The sequence below is a fragment of the Cyrtonyx montezumae genome, unplaced genomic scaffold, assembly GCF_038088225.1.
Source record: "Cyrtonyx montezumae isolate F1298 unplaced genomic scaffold, pur_monq_1.0 scaffold_18, whole genome shotgun sequence".
Taxonomy (NCBI): Eukaryota; Metazoa; Chordata; class Aves; order Galliformes; family Odontophoridae; genus Cyrtonyx; species Cyrtonyx montezumae.
Window position 1 is genome coordinate 16,303,513 of NW_027071914.1, and position 19,599 is coordinate 16,323,111.

General features: G+C 45.1%; 1 protein-coding gene across 2 annotated transcripts; it reads right to left on the reverse strand.

Moving 5' to 3' along the window:
* Nucleotides 1-1,049: 1,049 nt before the first annotated feature.
* Nucleotides 1,050-16,666, reverse strand: KIF3A (kinesin family member 3A). Of its 2 annotated transcripts, XM_065734847.1 has the most exons (19): nucleotides 16,650-16,666; nucleotides 15,441-15,723; nucleotides 14,008-14,152; nucleotides 13,736-13,820; nucleotides 13,165-13,270; nucleotides 12,348-12,487; nucleotides 11,263-11,460; nucleotides 10,734-10,908; nucleotides 9,860-9,961; nucleotides 8,216-8,287; nucleotides 6,431-6,439; nucleotides 5,230-5,386; nucleotides 4,152-4,332; nucleotides 3,731-3,841; nucleotides 3,143-3,268; nucleotides 2,662-2,715; nucleotides 2,456-2,524; nucleotides 2,147-2,271; nucleotides 1,050-1,652 (listed from the first exon to the last, which is right to left on the reverse strand). In XM_065734847.1, exons 1-19 carry the CDS (start codon nucleotides 16,653-16,655, stop codon nucleotides 1,604-1,606), a joined length of 2,193 nt encoding a protein of 730 aa, XP_065590919.1. In that variant the 5' UTR covers nucleotides 16,656-16,666; the 3' UTR covers nucleotides 1,050-1,603. The 2 variants fall into 2 exon arrangements, with proteins under 2 accessions (XP_065590919.1, XP_065590918.1); XM_065734846.1 differs by lacking the exons at nucleotides 6,431-6,439; nucleotides 8,216-8,287.
* Nucleotides 16,667-19,599: the final 2,933 nt, after the last annotated feature.

A 19,599-nucleotide genomic window follows, 5' to 3' on the forward strand; every position in this document is an offset into this window, starting at 1 on the left:
AATTTGGGTGACCAAGCCAGGTCTCCTCACCTCTTTCCCCCCAAGAAGAGGGCTATGCCTCCTCCCAGGTCACGAGCCTGAGGAACAATTCAGAAAAAGCACAAAACTCATTCTGAAATGCACTGAACCCATCACCAGAGCAAAATATGCCCCTGCAAGACCAATTTTAACTGCCACATCTGGAGCTGTCACACTCAAAGTACACCCACTCCTGCCATCTGCTTTAACAGCAGTTAGCACCTCACAGGAGTGTTCTGGTAACTGCAGACAAGGCCACTATCAGGTGCAATCAACTCAAGGAGATGTCCTGCTCCTTACATCAGCCTCACTATTCAGCATCTTGAGTTATTAATCACAGCTTTTTTGTAACACTAAGGTTATATGATAAGCCATACCTAATTAACACCACACTGATATGGGAAGTACTAAGATGCCTGCAACTGCTGCACTCCAGGAGTTAATACAGCACACAGCCCAGTATTGTGGTGTTAAGTATTAGCAGCACAAATATCAAAGAAAAAGAGCAGCCACCACAAATGGTTATCAGCAGAGACCAGATTACTTTCCCCTCAAAGCACAGCCATGAAGCACACAGACACAAACAGCATCAGCTATTTCAGGGGATGTTACTGTACTGGGAAAACTGGGTAATTCATGCCTACTCTAACACAGGAGAGATTCATCCTCAGCTGTGGCCAGGAGTGAGACAAACTGAGCCATAGTGTTCAGTCCTTCTAGTATTAAAGCCTTCCCCTCAAACAATCTGTGCTGTCAAGATTACAACAAAGCAATTCACATCAATTAAAACAACTTCCAGCTCAGAAGCATAAAAAGGAGCCAAAGCAATGCAGCCCCACACAGCCTTAAGAGGAGGAAAAAAGTTCTCTCATCTGTGCAGACATCACTCTCCATGTTGCCAGCAGATCACACAAATAGACAAAAATCAAAGCATTACTTAGACTACTGGTGTTGCACTCAGAGCATGGTCCCCTCCCACAAACCTCAGAGGTGTGTAGTTCCAAGTTCTCCTCCACCCAACTACTTTTAGCACATCAAGACTGCAAATGAAGAGAGTTGTGCATGACACAAGATGATGAGCTTAATAACTACAGCAAAATGCTTAAATAAAAGGGCTTGATGCTCTTAACTCAAAGGTTTGCAGCAGCTACATTCAAACAGATCAGTGCAACAGAAGACAACAGTGAAAGCTGCCAGCTATGTGCAAAGCAGGACACGGATTTGCCAGCATTAGGTTTTAGGATTCCATCAACCATTTAGAGCTATCACATCTAGTACTTGAACACACCTAGAATCCTTGGTTTCTATACATTTCAAGAAGGATTACCAACAACAGTTCCCTGCACAACACATTGTTTAACACATGGAATTTCACAACCATGAAATGTACCAGTTTAATATTATGTTAATATAACATACAGTATACAGGCAACTAAGGAAAAATACATATATTCTTTTAATTAAAGCTCCATACCAGCAAGGCATGGATTTCACAGCCACTTCAAACTGTGTCATCTCAAATTCCATATCCTGGCCAAACCTTTCACACTCACTGACTCTTAGGGCAATTCTGAACACGTCACACCTACTGCAGCAGAGAGTCAATGACAGCGCCTGGCTTTGCAGAACGTTTTCTGTTTGGAGAGCAGAAAGGAAAAGAAAAAAAAATAATGCCACACACATCATTAAAGGGTCCAGGAAAGACAGGGACCAGCCACTTTTCAGGTCAAAACTATACACATTATCACAAAGCATCCCACGCTGAAATCTTCCCCAGCACACATTACTTCCCAGTAATGAAAGTATATGTGCTGTCACACTGCTGTCACACTTGTTCAACTGAGCCAGCAATCAGTGAAACAAAAACAAGCAGCCAGAAGAGGGGAACATGAAGTCAGGAAATCAAAATTCCCCACAGATAAGACTTTCTGGACAACATTTTACCACAGTGAAAGATTTCAGCCTGGTTCTACCACACTTGACATCAGTAACCCTTCTATCATGCAGAATTTTAGCATTATGTCCTAGCCATAAGTCTTCAAACATTTGTCTCAAGTTTGCAGGCACAAGCTTAAGCCTTCCCCTGGGAAAACTCCCCATTACATATAGATACTCCAAAGCTCTTCACCTTCTACCAGTCTTGGGCCTGGATCTTCCCTTTGAAGTCCTCGGCCTCTCAAGCTTCATCAGAGATTGCCTCAAGCTTTCTTCAGTGTAGGCTAAGTAAACATGGGAAAGGTCCACTTCAAAGGGCTAAAGGAAAACAACAAAGCACCAGAACTATTTAGTACATAGATCAGCTGTTCTTTTGTAACACTACAGACTTCTACCAAGAAAACTGAAGTTGGACAGTTTTCCCATGAATACAAAGTGGTAGACACAGAAAGCAGAGCTCAGACCTACAGAGTTCAATACAAGTTTATTAAGAGTTACTCACATCTTTTTCTTTCTTGTCCAGGACAGGAGTCTGTTTCCTCATGTTGTTTCCTGTATATGCAACACATTTCTTAAAAAGAAAAAAAAAAGTCCATTAGTGAAACACAGTCAGTTTTACCATGCACATGCTTTACCAACTTATTTCTGGGCTCAGTTAAACTCCTCAGAAGCTTATGCTAACATTAGCTTGTATGAAAGCTAGCTTACCAGCTGCCACTCTCCAATGTCTTCATTCCAATGAACATAGTTCTCAATCATCTCCTAGAAAGAAGTTAAAGTTATTGTGCAGGTTGTGCAGCTCTAACTCCAGACATGCTTCCCAAAACATGCACCCCCAAAAGCCTCGACAAGTTGCTTAAGTACAGCCTTGACCACTCCAAGGTACTTTTAGATAAATTAGGGCTTTGAATGTGGTATGGCTACCTATCTTATAACCTGAAGATTACAGAAAATCTCACGCCCCAGCTGAGCACAAAGTGCCCACTAAAGCACAGATTTACCATTATGTCAATGCAATCAGAACAGCAGTAAGAACATTCCACATATGCTGCAACTCAGCAGACTAGTGTCAATCAGCTGCCTGTCAGTGCACCAGGAAGCCAACTCATCCTGTTTGTTGGTGGGCTAAGTAATGCTGGAGGGCTACCTGCACACAACTACATCAGAGGCTTCAGCTCTTCATCTGTACCTGGTAGTCCTGAGGAATGAAGTTGTCTATGATCAGCATCTGAAGGCGAAGTTCCCTGCTCAGCTGCCGAATATTCTCCAGTAAACCTTCAATCTCTCTCTGATGCTCTTGTTGCAGATCTGCCATCTGCAGACAGAGCATATGAGAGGTCAGAATGAAGAAGGCAATAACTTAGACTTTTCTTCTGCTCGTATGTTTTTGGTAAATGAAAGCAAACTCTAGTTAGGAGTACTAAAAAATATTTATCTCAGGAATAAACCCTCCAAAGCATCCTATCTCAGCTGAAGACAGTATTAATAAAGCTCCTGGTCTCAGAAAAGATGAAATTGGCCTTCTGTGAGTCCAAGCTCTGCACCAAAATGCAGAAACAACTCATATCTGTGGCAAGATGCCAAGAAAATTCTCATATCACAAAGACAAAATATGCTTTTCATGAATCAGGGAGCCTAATACCAGCCAAGTGACACTGATTGAGAGTGACTGAGACAGAATAAGAGCAACATGCACAAAGGGCAGCGAGCTAGGAGTCAGTGGGCATTTGGGCAGCTGCAAAACAGGAGACCAGACTGCCAACTTCAGAACACTGACCTCTGATTTTGCAGCCATAAGCATGGTCCAAACTTTCTTCAGTTTCTTTGTTTTCCCCTGTGCTTCCTCCTGGAGGCTGGTATACTTCTCCTCAATGTCCAAACGTTCTTGCTGTACACAGCATTTAACAGACATCCACACATTAACATAGTCAAAGAAAATACTTGCATCAGTATGAACAGAAAGGGAAGCTACTTGGACAAAACAAAGCATTCACCAAGGGCACAGATACCTGGCTTAGCCAGGCTGGCTGACACCCACGGTGAGTACACAGCCCTGCAGGTGAGCACTGGTTACATGTGCCTCTAAAAAGTTTGATTCCTACTGTGCTTCTGAGTAGGAGTTATATTTCATCCACACAAAGAGGATGAGACAAGTAAAAGTGCCCCACCACTTTCAGGTAGCTGGGAGTATAACCCACCTCTTTCTCCTCGAGCTCTTTGCGAAGCTGCTCTGCTCTTCTCCTTCGCTCTTCCAGCTCCATATTTGATTCTTCTAGAAGCTTCTCTTGTTCTTCTGCTTTTGCCAGCAAGTCCACTCCTCCTACAATCACCTTCTTCTCCAACGCAGACAGTTTCTCCAGCAGGGACTGGTGCTCCTGTCTAGAGAGACAGGTAAAGTAGGGAACTTCCTGTCTTAGGGTGCTCACAAGGCAGCCAGGTCCAGCTCAGTTTTTACAGCCCAGACAGCATTCATAGGGCTTGAAAAACTTGCCTAGCTGCCAAGGGTTTAAAGTAGGGGTGAGGCAGTGCAAGTGAGCACAGGGATTTCCTTAACTTCAGCTCCCATCACTTTCATGCAAACAAAACCAACTCAGCAAACAAGTCTCTCCTGCTGCAGTTTCCCTCTGTCAGGGGCTGCCAGGTGCCAGTGGTGTTACCAGGCTGCCCAGGGTGCCCCCTCCCTCCCCAGGGGCCCAGCACAGTGATGCTGGGATTCAGACAGACTGCAATAGGTTGTAATGGAACAGAAGCAAGAGAAACAAGGTCCAGACAGTGCAGCTGAGAGATAAGCCAGGACGAATGGCAGCAGCTGCTGAGCAGTCTCCGTTGAGGGAGAGACTGTCCTACCTGTATAAGCCAGTGTGATCTCAGCAGCTTCTCAGTTCTAGCATGAAGAACACCTACACACAGTAGCATGCTCACAGCATGGGTATGGGCTGTAAGAAACTCACTTTGCTATACAGCTACTGCCCATTGCTGCTGCTCTTCGCTGGCTCCCAGAGTTCAGAGGATTTGTTTAATTTTCTAGGCCATCTCAACCAGACACAGCTGAGAGAGGAGTGGTAGAAGAATAAAGTTTGCTTCCACTACCTGCTCTGATCTGCAAGCACAGAGGAAACTCCTCTTTCACTCTGATAACAGCAAGAGCTGATGTTCAGCTTACACAAAGTTTGACTAGCATCTCACCATGCATCTTCACATATTGGTATCTGACTTGTAGATTAAGGGAGGAAAAACCCACAACACCACAAAAACTACTCAGAGCAGGGCACTCACTGAGCTTTAAGCAAATCTTTCTCTCTCTTCTCCAGTTCAGCTCTGGCTTTATTTCTTTCTTCTTCTTCCATATCAAGCTTAGTTTCAAGAGCTTTTCTCTCCTCTTCAATCTTTGCTTGCATCTCTACCATCTTATCAGGGGAAACTTTCTTTTTGCCTTTCAAAGAGTGAGGAAAAATATTTCACAAAAATAATACAGCCTTCATATCACAGCACATTTTCCCCTCAAGTTCAAACTTTATTCAGTGTTTAAAGTGCAGTTATCAATGTCAGAACTCATGGATCCCAAGCTGAGCACACCTCAGTCTTCAGAAATCCCATTTCAATGCTGCTTATTTGCCTTACAAATTCTTACAATGAATGAATACTACAGAACTAAGTACTAGAGCATAAAAGCCCAAACAGTTCATGAATACTCATGGAAAAGGAACAATGCCTAAAGAGAAGCCTGAGTTGGAAACCTGGATACTTTAATTATGTAGATTAGACCAACTGAAGGAAAACAGAAGATGAGAACCCAGCCTATACTGATCTCCCCAAATCCACAAGTCTCCCACAAGTTTTACTGTCCCCTTTACTCATTACAAATGAATGAATCCTTCACTTTATTTTGTTCTTCTCTGGGTGTGAGAATTACCCACAGAATCCAGATGCCCAGAAACTAATAGAAGCTATCCAGAATTAAGAGACTTTCACAGTGATGTAATGGATATGGTCAAAGTGATTGAAAATGTTGTTGCTCACTACAAGGCTTCTTTCCCTCCAGCCTTCATGGCATTCACCTTTGTTTATACTCATTCATAACCTCAAGCAGAGGGAAAGATACACTGGCACCTGTAAGCATGCACACACACAAGAGCACCATAAGGACTTCAGCACTGCAACAGAAAGTACCTTGGTTTCCATCTACTCAATTTAGGACCTAGATACTTAATATATTTGTTTCCAGATCTGCAAATTCCTCACTAGTTAGCTTTTAGGTAACCCAAACTCAAAGCTTTATTTCCGGAAGTGCTATGCAGAGATATAAAGAGGTGAACCAGATAAAGGCTTCTTACATGTTACTAACACAGCCCTGTGTAGTCTCAGTCTTGGAGAAGAATGAACTATACTGAGCTGGAGGACCCTTTAATACAATTGCAGAGCTTGTTTTGAGGAGCTGAAAAAAATCTACTAGTGAAAAATCAAAAATCACACCAACCTGCTTGATCTTGCATTAAGAGGAAGCAGAAAGCACATCGCAGAGAGGCAGCATATGCATAAAGAGGAGGAAATAAAATATATTACTGCTTGATATTTGGAACAAAGTTTATCAGCATCAGAACAAGCATTGATTTCCACATGCGCTTTTCTAGAGCAGAAAACCGAATAATCATCACTAAGAAGTGAAAGTCCACTAGAGTGAATATTTATGAAGCACAATTTTGTGTTGAAGTAGAGACTGTTTCTGTAACATCCTTTGCATGTCCAGGAGAGTTTCAACTCACTCCTGCATTCTTCTGCCCATCCAATGCAGAACTTAAGTGCAACATTAGGAGCCTGCCGCAAAGATCATGCCCTAAGAAACAGACTGTACATTTCTTCTTAATTAAGAGACCCAGGGTCTTTCCCCCTTCCTGAATGCAGCCAATTCTCTTAAATTACCTGAAAAATCTTAGCACACAAAAGACTTAAGTTTTAACCAAGTTTCCAAGCCAATTATTTTTCCAAGATAATGACAACAGCACATAAGGTATTAGTAGGTTAATTCGCAGTAACTGATGCTTCCATAGAGGTATAGAGCCAGTTTGGGTTATTTAAGCAAATGCAGTAAAAAAAAGCAGGACAGGGAAAAAATAATGAAAGACACCACATGCAAAAGGGCTATGCATGAGGACAGTCAATATCCCAAACCACACAGATGCATCACAAAAGCTCAGCACAACTTCTGCAACGGAGCCATCTTCAGACTTGCAGGAGATGGACTGATCCACCCACAGCCACATCAGTAGTTTGCTATTAACTGTCCTCATACAAAGAGAAATACTCAGGTTTTGAGCAAGCTTGGAAAGAGCAAATTTGAAGCAAGCAGGTTTCCAAGTGTATCATCATTAGCCATAGGTCATGCTAAGGCTGTGAGCTTTCTTAGCTGTGACCACCCTTCCCCTGAGCTGATGCTTTATCCTAACACAATTATTAATATTTATTTAGGTATAACTATGTAATAAGATTCTCCACACACAGAAGTGTGGATTGCATCTATACAGTACAACCACAATGACTGGTAAAGCTCTTAACAAGTCAAGCTCTAAAATTTGATTACTCTTGTTTCATTAAAAGTAGATGATTGTAGGTCTCCCTAAGAAACAGATCCCTTTCTCTGATCAGGAGCAGACCAAACCTTCCTCACTGCTAGAAATCAAGACCCCTTGCTCTTCTCAACTATGCCCTCCTGTGGTGACCCAAAACTTAATGTCATGAGGCAGCTGGAAGAAAAAAGAGCAACCACTGCCTTGATCTTGGTTTGTTTTGAAGGTCTGCCAAAATAATACCAAAGCATTAAGAAGTCTTCCTTGCAAGTGTAAAACTAGTGTAGTTTAACTACTGATTGTTCATTCGTTCTAGCCAAACTCAGTTTTAGGAAGGCAACATCCAGTATAACACAGCACCTTCTGACAAGAAAGCTGCTCAGACTTTTTTCTGACATTTTAGAGGGATTATTTAAAGCACAGAAGTTGCAAGCTTTCAACCTAACGTTTCCCAAATGTCTTTAAGTCTATCAAAAGAGCCTACTCAACTGCTCTCCATTCTCACGTCTTGCTAACAACGTGCACATCCAACCACCATTTCAAGCGTGAAAGCAGCAAAGGAAAGGCATGCTTGAGCCAAGTTGTAAGTTCAGGTTTATCTTCCAACAGACATAGCAGGGAAGAGTGCAGCATTGCAAAATGAAACGCACAGGTCATGGAAAGGCCAAAGCTTAAAGGACTTAAGAGCTCCCACTCACTAGTGAAGGACTTATCCAGAGGTTTCTCTATGACAGAGCATGTGGAGTCTGAACTACTGCTGCTGCTACTGCCTGGAAAACAGAAATGAGTCCCACAGAAAAACCCAGAGAGGAAGAAACATGCAGATGGGAGGTTAGTTCTAAGAAAAAGAAACCCAGAAGAGCCAGCAAAATTGTTTTAAAAGGCACAAAGTTCTCATTAGGAAGCATTTGCTAGAATCCCTCCCAGACTCAGCTTGCAAAGCCACCACTTCCCAGCACAGAATGGCATGCTCAGAGAGACAGTTCAGTTAAAACCCATCTTAACAAGCCTACAGCTTACAATCCCATGCCAATGCTGCTTCCATTTCAAGCAATAGCACAGAAAAAGATCACAGTGAAGGTGGCTGTGGATATCTACAGTAACAGAAGATTCAGTGACCAGGAGTCCCTTCCAGGGTTATGTACATGGCAATGTACACTTTTCAGTCTAGAAGAGAGAATCAGCTTACACAGGGACAGTTACTGTGCAAGTCCTGCTGAGCACAACCTTACTTAGGGAACTTAACTTCCAAACAAGCTGCTCTGGTTAAGTGACAGCTACTTCCCCTCTATTCTTTTCAGGCAATATTTGAAATACTGCTTTCTCTTGTAGTGAATTTGGGCAGAAACTGTTCCTTGATGGATACAACAGTCAATCTTCCTGCTTCTAGAAAGCACAGGAAAAATAATGAAGTAAAAAGGTGTACTACAACCAACACAAGGCTTGAAAGGTGTCGTTTATGATTCTGCTTGGACAGACATCAGAATGAAGGGGAAGCTACTTAATGGAAGAAGGCTGTTTAAACAGATGTGAGTGCTTCAGGACAGGAAGGCAGTTTGAATGTCAGCATTTTCAAGACGAACTGGAAGCTGAAGCACAGCACTGGGCTTGATTTCCCTACTCCCCATGAATTAACAAAAGTTTCAGTCACAGCAGACCCTCTGCAAGCCACAGGTCTCCATGGTACACCATGACCTGCAGCTCTAGACTCAGCAGCATCTCTGGGGCTTAGACATTACACTGCTAGCTCATCACAGGGCAGGATAAATAGACTTCACCATGGGATTTCCAGAGTACTCCCAAACAAGGGATGTGTAGCTCTCATTCAGCTTTTCAGCTAGCTCACAGACACCCCAAAGGTCAAGTTTTTCCTCTATCAGCATAAAATAAGACCAGAGTGAAGCCAGTAACTGAACATCCACAGGACAGATGAATCCTCTATATCCTATACCACAGCCAAAATCCCCCTCTAGCCATAAGAACATGGCCACAAAAGAATACTGCCTACCACTGATTTTTGGTGTCTTCCTCCTCCCATCTCAGTGAGCAGGGGAAGTTCCACAACATGAGTCACGAGCCATACGCAGCCACCTTGCGGCAACCAGGGAACCACCACAGAAGGAGATGTTACCACAAGCACAGCTACCCAAGTGGAAGCAGATACCACATAGGATTGAGCTGTCCATCTAGAGAGTCAGCACCAAGCAGCTATGTTTCTAGGAGAGGCATGATAATTGCAGCGGCAGCAGGGCAGCCCTACAACTCCACTTCTCCCCAACTGGCTCTATAGTCCCTCACACTAGCTGCTGGGGTGGCACTGACAGGATGCCCTGCTGCCTTACCCCTCCGTTTCTTCCGCTTCTCCCCATCTTCTCCAATCTCCCCATCATCCTCTTCATCTTCTTCTTCAGAAGAACTTGTCTCAGAGCCAGATATCTCTTCTCCTAGAAAGAAAATTAAGCTTTCTGATGCACTTTCCTTCATCAGAGCCTTCCAGTAACATCAGCTTGTTACTGTGACAGCAGCATTTATTTGAAGTCGGGAGTGACTGATAGCAGCTTGTAAGTAGCTGCAGAAGTCAATAACCTTTTGAGGAGATAGTCTGCAATAGCTTTGGAAAATTAAGGAACATTATTATAAGCCATATAACACTGCCAAGTCAGTGCGTGTAACACTAAGGTAAGTGTCCCTGTACCCTTGTAATGCTACATTAAGTTTCCTTAGAAGAAATTCACAAATCCTTCTGGAAAAATCCTTGAATACTGGTGGACCAATCATTGTCACAAGCCCATAACATTCCAAAGCTTAAAGAAGCTTCTTGTTTCTTCCATGCACTACTTAGTCAGGCTCAGTCCTACCCACGCAAATTCATTTCATTTTAGTCCTAAAATACACCTCTCCTCAAGCAAAGAAAACATTCAGTTTTTGTTATCACGCATGTCAAATCCCTACAGCATATCCAATCACACCCAGACCCCTCAGGTTCTCAGCATGCTAAATTCAGCCCAGAATCCACCACCTCGTGCTAGTGCCAAGTGCCACCTAGTGGGCAAAGCCAGGCCCCTGCGCTGGGAGTGCCCGGCTGGGTCATCAAGGCCAGAGCAATGAGTTGCAATCAGCTACTGAATTCCTGTGACATTCTCAAATAGAGAAGACCGCTCACACAAACAGAATGAACATTAGTCTGAGAAATGCTAGGTGGAAGGGGAATCTCACCTTCTTCCAGTTTTTTCTTAAGTTCTTCAATTTCTTTCTGGAACTGCCGGAGCAAAGCATCCTTGGGGTCTTCATTGATCCTGGCCTTGTTCTTTATGTTCTTGGCTCGGTTTGCATATCTGAGAGTGCTGATAGTCTCATCGTAATTGTAGTCTGCTGGACCAATGTTTGCACACTAACGCATGGAAGAACAAGTTAATGGAGGGTAAAGAATCAGAGTCCAGGACGAGTGATGTCACAGGGACCCAACCCCAGCTCCAACATCATACTGCCACCCTTTCCCAGGCTTTTGCATCACAGTTGCTTCTGTCTACTTAAGCACAGTTTTTATTTGATCTTACACGTGTGCATTTACACCTCATTTAGATCCTTGTCTATGCAGAGAAGAGACAGCAAAAGCATGCAAAAGGTTTTCTGAACTGCAATGCTCTGAGAACAGGTAAATGGCAGGCTCTCCTCATGACAGAGTGCTATCCCTACAAGAACAAGGATCAACAGCTGGAACTTATGAAAGCACCTCTGAGCTTACCATCATGGTTTTGGAGTTGCCCCCCAGTGAATCTTGAAGGAGCCGTGTAAGCTTGGAGTTACGGTAGGGCACGTGAGTGCTTTTGCCATCCACCAGTGCTGAGATGACATTCCCCAGTGTAGAAAGAGAGAGGTTGATCTTCGTAGCTTCTTTCAGTCGCTGCCCCGTTGCTCCAGTTTTTGCTTGTCTTTCAGAACCCTGGAAAGGAAACAGGAAGCAAAAGGAATTACAGCAAAACTTGCTATGTGATCTCTCCCTCCAAAGAGCACAGCTACACCTAAAGTATTTCTAATGGTCAAGTTACTATTCACCCCATTCACTATTAGAGGACCTAGCTATGTACTTTAGACACCATTAACAAGACAAGACACAGGACTCAACTGAAGCTTTCAGTGCCAGAGAACTCTGAATTATTGGAAATAACTGAGAAGATGACAGTTTTATCCCTGTGAATGAAAATATTATGAGAAACAAGTCAGTAGTTACAAGGCACCTCAGCTCCTGTCTTTTCTACCCAGAGGTCAAGGGAATAAAGCAACACTGCAATTATTTTACAGAAAGTTTCACAGCACAACCTAAAAACACCTCATGTAAATAAATTAACAGACAACACACAGGCATCTGGGGCTTTGAGTGCCCCCTTCCCTGCCTCTTCTCCAAGAAAAAGCACTCCAGTGTAAAATCTGGGCTACAAAGCCTTTTTACCAGCACAATTGCACTGGTTCAAAGCGAGCAACAGAGGGTTGGAACTTGCACAAGTGAGGAACTGTACAGTCACAATCCCCTAAGGTGCTTACAGCAGAGAAAAGCAAAAACTTTGCAAAGACCCAGTTCTGATATCCAGTGTGCTCTTTCTGGTGCAGTCTATATAATTAGTGATTACCTCACAGGAAGAGAGCCCATCTACCAGTACAAGGTCACTTACACTAGAGGCTCTTTCTGGTACACATCTGATTTAAGCCTTGAGCAAACACTTCAAGGAAGTCAACTGTCAGACAGAAGTCTGGGCTTCGAAGCCTTTAACAGTGCTAACTGAGGAGCTGTGCTCACCACGTTTGATGGCAAATGCTGCTGGTTCTACTTACAGCAAGATCCACAAGGTGCAGTTTGCCCATGCGCACGTGCATGTTTCCATCAACTCCCTTCTCACTGCACTCAATGGTGATAGTAAAGATGGCGTGCGAACGAGAGCTGTGCTCGTTCATGTTTGTGGCACCAACAGAACCTTTTAATCAAGAAAAAAGATTAATGAATCACACTCCTGTAACATTCTTCATGCTCCCAAAGGAGATTAATTCCCAACTCTACATGTGACCCATTTCTTCAGAAGATGGGAGAGATGCTCAGACTCAGCAAACCGTGCTGGACACTGAAGCTGCAGCACATCTCCAGTCTAGACTAGAAGTAATGCTGCCTTCATTAGCTCCGAGATGACCACAAGGTGCCATCCCAAGAGTAGCAGTAGTTCCCATTTGTTTCTTTTTAAAAGCTACAAAAAAGAAAGCCACTAGCTTAACACTTTCACAGCCAATCCCTGAAAACAGCTGTTCTTATTCACAAGACCATAGCAATCCTTTTATGAGCTATGTCTTCCAGAAAGCCTCAACAACCACCCTCTAGTTTTTGCTCATCCAGATTAGAGCAGAAGAGGGAAATAAACATACACACACTAGTAGCCCTGAAAATGCTGCCTTCATTGTTTCCCCCCCACTGGCTGACTGAGGCACAGCCTTCTTTACTTGTCCCTGCACAAAAGACATCTGGGAGGGGACACTTGCTTTGCTCTGCTCAGTTGAACAATCTGAGCTCTACAGGCACAAGGTCTAGAAGCAAGATCTCTCACAGAAGTCTCAAAAATCAGACCCTCACTGTGTCTGCTCTGCCCACTGCGAGGCTACGTACGGTTCTTGTGGCCCAGAGTCATGATTCTGTCCATGTCATCTGCATTGTTTACGACATAAGCTGAAAGGTCTTTGATATAAACTCCCACGTCAGGTCTCTCTTTAACCTAAGAGAGAAACGGTTTAGAGAGAGGATCCTTAGAGCCCAGACAGCAAATCTCAGTGGTGCTGTATTAGTACAGTGATTTACTCCTCCAGATTCTAGTTTGCACAGAAAACACTGCAGCACTCTGAAAGAATAGCTAGGGAATCAAGACTCATGCAGAATAATACCTCACTGGTCTTACCTAGTGAGAAACAGTTCTCAAATTTCAGGTGCTAACTCCTAGAAAGATTGCCAAGAGGCCTTTATGGTAGAACTGCATGGATGAAACTGACTCAGCAGAAAGTCAGTATTCCACTGTACAACAGAACAAATTAGAAAGACTCAAATCAGTGGTGATATCCAGCTGCTATTGTATCTTAAAGGAAACAGCGCTCATGCTGAGGAGCCCAAACTCCCAGTTCCCTTCTTTAAACTAATATCACTCAAGAACTTGGAGCAAGCATCAGATTCAGAACAGCAGGCTCACCTCTAACCTCTGAGACTGGTCTTTTCCTAGCAGGTCCCGCACTTCTTCGTTGTAGATTTCCAGGTAAGACACACGAACTAAAAACCTGAAGGCAAACAGTTGGGAAGCTCTCTTAAGATATTTGTTAAAGTCCAGGAGACACAAAATGCAAAGAAAAAGCATCCATATATAAATACATTCCTGCCATCCCATCGAGAATGGCTTAAGCCACTGCTGAGGTCAGGCTTCTACAAAAAAAGAAAAGATAGGAGCAGTAAAGGGAAACTGTTTACCTCGTGTCCCCCTCTGCTTTGGCAATGTGACCAAATATATGGGCAAAGGAATTTGGAATGATGCCTCTAAGCTCAGGAACTGCTCTGACTCCTTCCATGGTAAAAGTTTTGCCTGTTCCAGTCTGCCCATATGCAAAAATGGTTCCTGAAGAATAAGAACATACTAATGAGTGCCGTGAAGTTGCCATAACTGTAATCGTACCTCACCAATCCTTAAGCCTGACAGCACTAAATGCATTTTTCTGAACCTGAAACTTTTTACCCTCTCCAGTATGTACTGCTCAATGCTAAGAGAAACAGAAATGCTGGGCAACCATAGCAAAAGTGTTCAGCCTGCACAATATTTAAGAAAAAGTTGGCTTGTTCTAGCTGTATAAAGAATTGAGTACCAGTACACTTAGGGCTCACACACAAATAATTAACATCAGAGTAATTAACAGCATTGTCAATTAGAGGAATATCATATATCAACCACGAAACCAACTACTGCTAGCACTTTAAGCCACAGCAGAAACATGAGGCTCCTACAACACAGGCCACAGTGCAAGTGTCCTGAACCTGCAACAGCAGCCACAGTTTGGACTAGATAACCATCCCCCAAGGAAGCCACTGAAAGCTTACTGAGATCTCAGCTCAGACATTCCAGAAACACACAGGTTAATTAATTCTGTCCCAGCACAAATTAAGCTCAACTCAAATTAAGCTTTTGTTTTCTTTCTCAAGTCACTGGCATTACTGTAGGGAGAAAAATGAATTTTAATCAGCTGAAGATGGGTGTGTTAGCACAAAAGCTTATTAGGTATTTTGCAAACCTTCAAGATCTTCTTGATCTGTTGTTTATAGCAGAGATGAAAAGCAGTTACGGAAAGCAGTAATTTGTTACCTTACTGGGGTATCCTCTCTTTCACACACTGTATTTACATGCATAACAAACACACAAACCACAGACACATGCTTCCAATTGCAGGAAGCACCGATCATCTGCCAGGCAGGGCTGATGTGTGTCACTAGGCATCTTAGTTTGTAACAGCAAGTTTTAGAGACAAAAATGCAGCACTTATATGCACGAGAAGAATATGCATACCTAGATATTGCAGGACCATGGCAGCTGCTTGGTTACTGAAACTGTATAGTGAAGAGTCACTGAGAATTCTGATAATGAAATAAAGTGTATATCTTTTGCAAAAAGAAGACAGAATGAAAACAGAGAGCTCACCAACCTCAGCCAAGACCTGCTCACTACTATCTCCCACTGTTAGCAATCTCAGCACATACAGCCATTGGGACACCTTCTGGTCGCTGTATGTCAGAGGCCAGAACAGAAACAATAGGGAGGTGTAGCCCTCCTAAGGGGAAACTCCCTGTTAGATCATCAGGGACACCAACAACACAAGGAACACAGATGGGCTAATTGAAATAAATCAGGAATTTACCATTGTAGCCTTCCAGGACAGAATCAATAATGGGCCTTGCAGTCAGGTTATAGACATCCAGCTGTTTACTGTCTGGTCCAAAAACAGTGTCAAATGTGAATGTCTTGGGAGGCTCATTGGACGAGTCTGTTTTGTGGACTGTGATGGTTCCTCTCATCTCATCCACGCTGACTGCCATTTTGTACCCCGTGGCTTTCTCTCGTTCGTTAAGGGGCCGGCAGCGAACCACCACCTTGACATTATCACAGCTCTCCGGCCTGTCCGGCTTCTCAGGCTTGTTGATCTGCAATTATGAAAAGGCAAAGCTCTCCCAGGCTGCAGCATTACTGTAACAAACCTGCATGCTTCAGCACACACACTGTAACTGCATACTTCTCAGCAGGATCTCAAAAGCCACGCTTAGACCAGAACTAGTTTATAATTAAAGCTGAGGGAATACCAGGCACTTATTCAGTCAAAGCAATCTTCTCTTTGCAAATGTGGAAACCAACTGAGTAAAGCCTGAGAATTCCATTCAACCATGAAATTCTTCAGCAAACAACTCTGTGCCCACAAACGGCTTGCTGGGAGCAGAAGTGTTTGTGCCACTCTTAAATCCATGGAGCTCGTCGTCCGAACAGACAGCACAAGGAAACAGCCTCAAACCTCACAGATGACATCAGCATCTAGCGCTGAGCATTGGCTGAAGGGAATTCAGACAAGCGTTTGCTGAACGTTAAATGCTTTGAAAACTCAAGGGTTGGCTCACACGACCTTGTAAAGCCTTTCTCCCTCAGTTACAGACGCGGATTTTGATACTAAGCTGACTGTCAGTGCTTGCAACGCTTCTCCTGACGGAGGAGCTGCCCAAGCCGCCGGACGCAGCGCATCCCGAGGCACCGCCCCACTCACTGATGCTACGGACGAGCGCTCAGCTGTTCCTAAACGCACACCTCGGACGCCAGCGAGGAACACACCGCACCCCGGGCTCCTCACCACCAGACCACCCCCAAAGCCCTCAGCAGCGCCCACCGCAGGAGACGGATCCCACAGCACCTCCCCCCTCCCCGCCAAGGACGGAACAGATGCCGCAGTGAGGCGGCACCGCGCCGCCATCCTCAGGCCCCGGGCCGGGCCCGCGCCGCCACACAGATCCCCACGGGCCGCGGCCTCCCCAGCCGCCATCCCACCCCGAGCCCTCCCACAAACCCGCGGCCCGGCGTCACTCACCGGCATGGCGGAGCCGCGCGGACACGGAGCGCCGCCACACACAGCAGCGGCGGGGCCGCACAACGGAACAATAACAGCACCGCGCCTGCGCCCGCCCCCAGCCGCCCCGGGCCGCGGCCAATCACCGCGCGCTGCGGAGGCCGCACAGCCAATAGCCGGCGGGGAAAGGAGGGGCCCGGCCCGCCTCTCGAGGCCACGGGGTCAGGTCGCAGCCAATGGCGGAGGAGGAGAGGGGGAGGTGGGAGGGAGAAGGCCGCGTTGCCATGGGAACCGCGGGGCGGGACGGGGCATGGAAGGCGCTCGCCGACGATGCCCGGAAGGGGCACGCGTGACGTGGGGGCTGTGCTGGAGCCGTCGCGGCAGAACCCCCGTTCGGACCCCCTCAGCCGAACCGCGTCCCGAGTGGATCGGAGCCGTAACCGCGGGCTCCACAGCGCCGGGGCCGGGCCCGGTTGTGCGCAGCCGCGGAGGCTGAGGGCGGTGCGGCCCCGCCCGGCGGAGTCCCGCGGAGCTGCTGCTGCGCTCGGCCCCATGCCCGGCCGTCCCCGGAGCCCACTCGTGGCGCGGCCCAGCCGGGCGGGTAAGGACGGTGGAGCGGGCGGAGGGCTCCTGCCGGGCCGGGGAGTCAGGAGCAGCCCCGGGGCTCGGGGTCGTTCTTTGGGACGGTCGCGGTTAAGCTGTAGGGCAGCCTTGAATGAACTGTTTCCCCCCTCCGACCACAAAAATAAATAAATAAATAAATAAATAAAGAGAAGCTGCGTGCATAAGTCTTAGACGTTTTCCCTCGGCTGAAATGGTTCGGGTGCGCCTGGAGCGCACACATCGCTGAGCTGCGGCTTTAGGGGCGGATTCACTCGGTTTGGGGCGGTGGATGGCACTTCACAGCTGACGGTGTGAGCCCTCGTCCACCGCTCTATAGGTTCTTTAAAGCAGGAGTTCTAGATCTAACATCTTTTGTTTTCTTTTCTGCTGTTAATGTCAGTTTTGAAATACCCCTTTTCAGGCTAAGGTGTTCTCACTGCCCTTCAGGTGGGAGTATTCACATGCCTTTATTTCATGTATACATCCATTGCCCAGAGAGCGTTGCTGTTGTGTGTCTTCAATGGCAACAGAAAGATTAAATTAAGAGAAACTGTTCGCTGGGAGTTCAATCTTAAGAATAATAACCTTGGAGCTTTTTCCTTCTTTGCAGACCTCTATTTGCTGGAAACTTGAATGATAATGATAATGAGCTGCAACTTAATGGCTCTTCGAAGGGACAACTGAATGTATGAAATGGGGCAAACAGTGCTGTGTGCTCCCAACCCACGATAAGCAGCCTTTGCACAACATGGGTGAAAACCCTGAATTAAGCCATGTAGCTCTGATATATTTTCTTCCATCATCAGCTTTCCCTGGGAAAATGGATGTAGGGATTGCTTCTGCCCAACAGCAAACAAACCAGCTGTGTGGCTGCTCCTGATTTAGTTCTCAGCATTGGAAAGGTGCGATGAGAAAAAACCATACCCAGCACAAGGAACTGGTATATTGCTTTATAATTCTTCTCTTGGTTTTGGCAGCACCTCCCGCCTGGGAAACTGGCTCAAGGAGTTGCTATGAAGTGCCCTGGACCTCCAGAAAGCTCAAGACTTGACTGCTTCCTGGAAAATGCCTTAGTCAGAGAGGCTAGGATTTGGAAAGTGCCTGTTTTCCAGAACCTTACCCTGAAGGTATTCTCCCCTGTCCTCTCTGGAAGTGCCTAAGGCATCTCCCTGCAGACATGCAGTGCAGGTCCTACCATCTGACCCACCTGAATGCAGAAGTCATCCTGCATGGATTAATCTTAAGGAATGGATGGGGGAGGAGGGTCAGTATTTGTTTCATTTGACATCCCGTTTATACCCCCGTGTAAAATGCATTCAGAGCTGCTTTGCATTTTGTTTTGACTGGGGTAGTTTGAGGAAGTTAATGGAGCAGGCAAGAGCTGGGCAATGTGGATGAGTGCTTTAAACTGCTCCAGCAATTTGCCCTTTCCCTCTCTGTAGACACAGACAACAGCAGTGTTGTCATTTCAAAGCCTGAAGACATCTGAAATGTTAATTAGAGCACTTAGAATAATTGGAATTTCTCTTTGGAGATATGTTAACGAAATCACCAAAGTGCTAAGTGTACTTTTTTCTCACTTCTTCTCCTCAGGGTACAGATATCTCTCTGTCATGTTATGAGAAAACGATTCTGTGGATTGCAGAAATGAGCTCTCAGTTCCAGTTTCACCCTGAAACATTTGCTTTATCTATCAGCATCCTCAACCGGTTGCTGGCATCAGTGAAGGTAGAGAATCTCTTTCAGCTTCCTGTCTGGTTAGATTACTGATTGAAGGTGTAGAGCATCTAATCAGGTTACACACAAAGCAGGTGCTATGTTTGGCAGCAGATTTAGGGAGCAGCCAGGGTCTTCAGTGGGGAAGGCATACCTATGAACTTGGGCATTTGCTGAGGTTTTGCTGATTCAAGTCGTGTGACTTGGGGTTCAAAAGCTGTGATAGAGTTCTTCGTCCTCTGGCTGCCTCTGCTGAACAGAAAACATTTGCATTATCACATGAAGTATTGTAGTCTTGAAACCACTACTTTTAACAAAACTGTGAGGCCAACTTCTTCTGACATTGAAACAACAATGAAGTTCTGAGCATTGAAGCTCTTAATTTGGCAAAAGCATAATACTATCTCAGTCAAGAAGAGGAAGAAGACTACATTGTAGATACTGTGGCAGGGAGATATGTGAATAAAAAATAGACCAAGAAGAGGATTTGTTTCACTTCAGATTTCCTTGCTGTTTCTGTCTTCAGATCTTGCTGCAGCTGAACTAATTACAAAGCAGATGCAACTTAGAAGAAAATGTGAACGTTGTGCATGTGTAGTAGAATAACAGTTATTTCCCCCAAGATGTTATCTTCTTTACTCAGTGTTGTCTT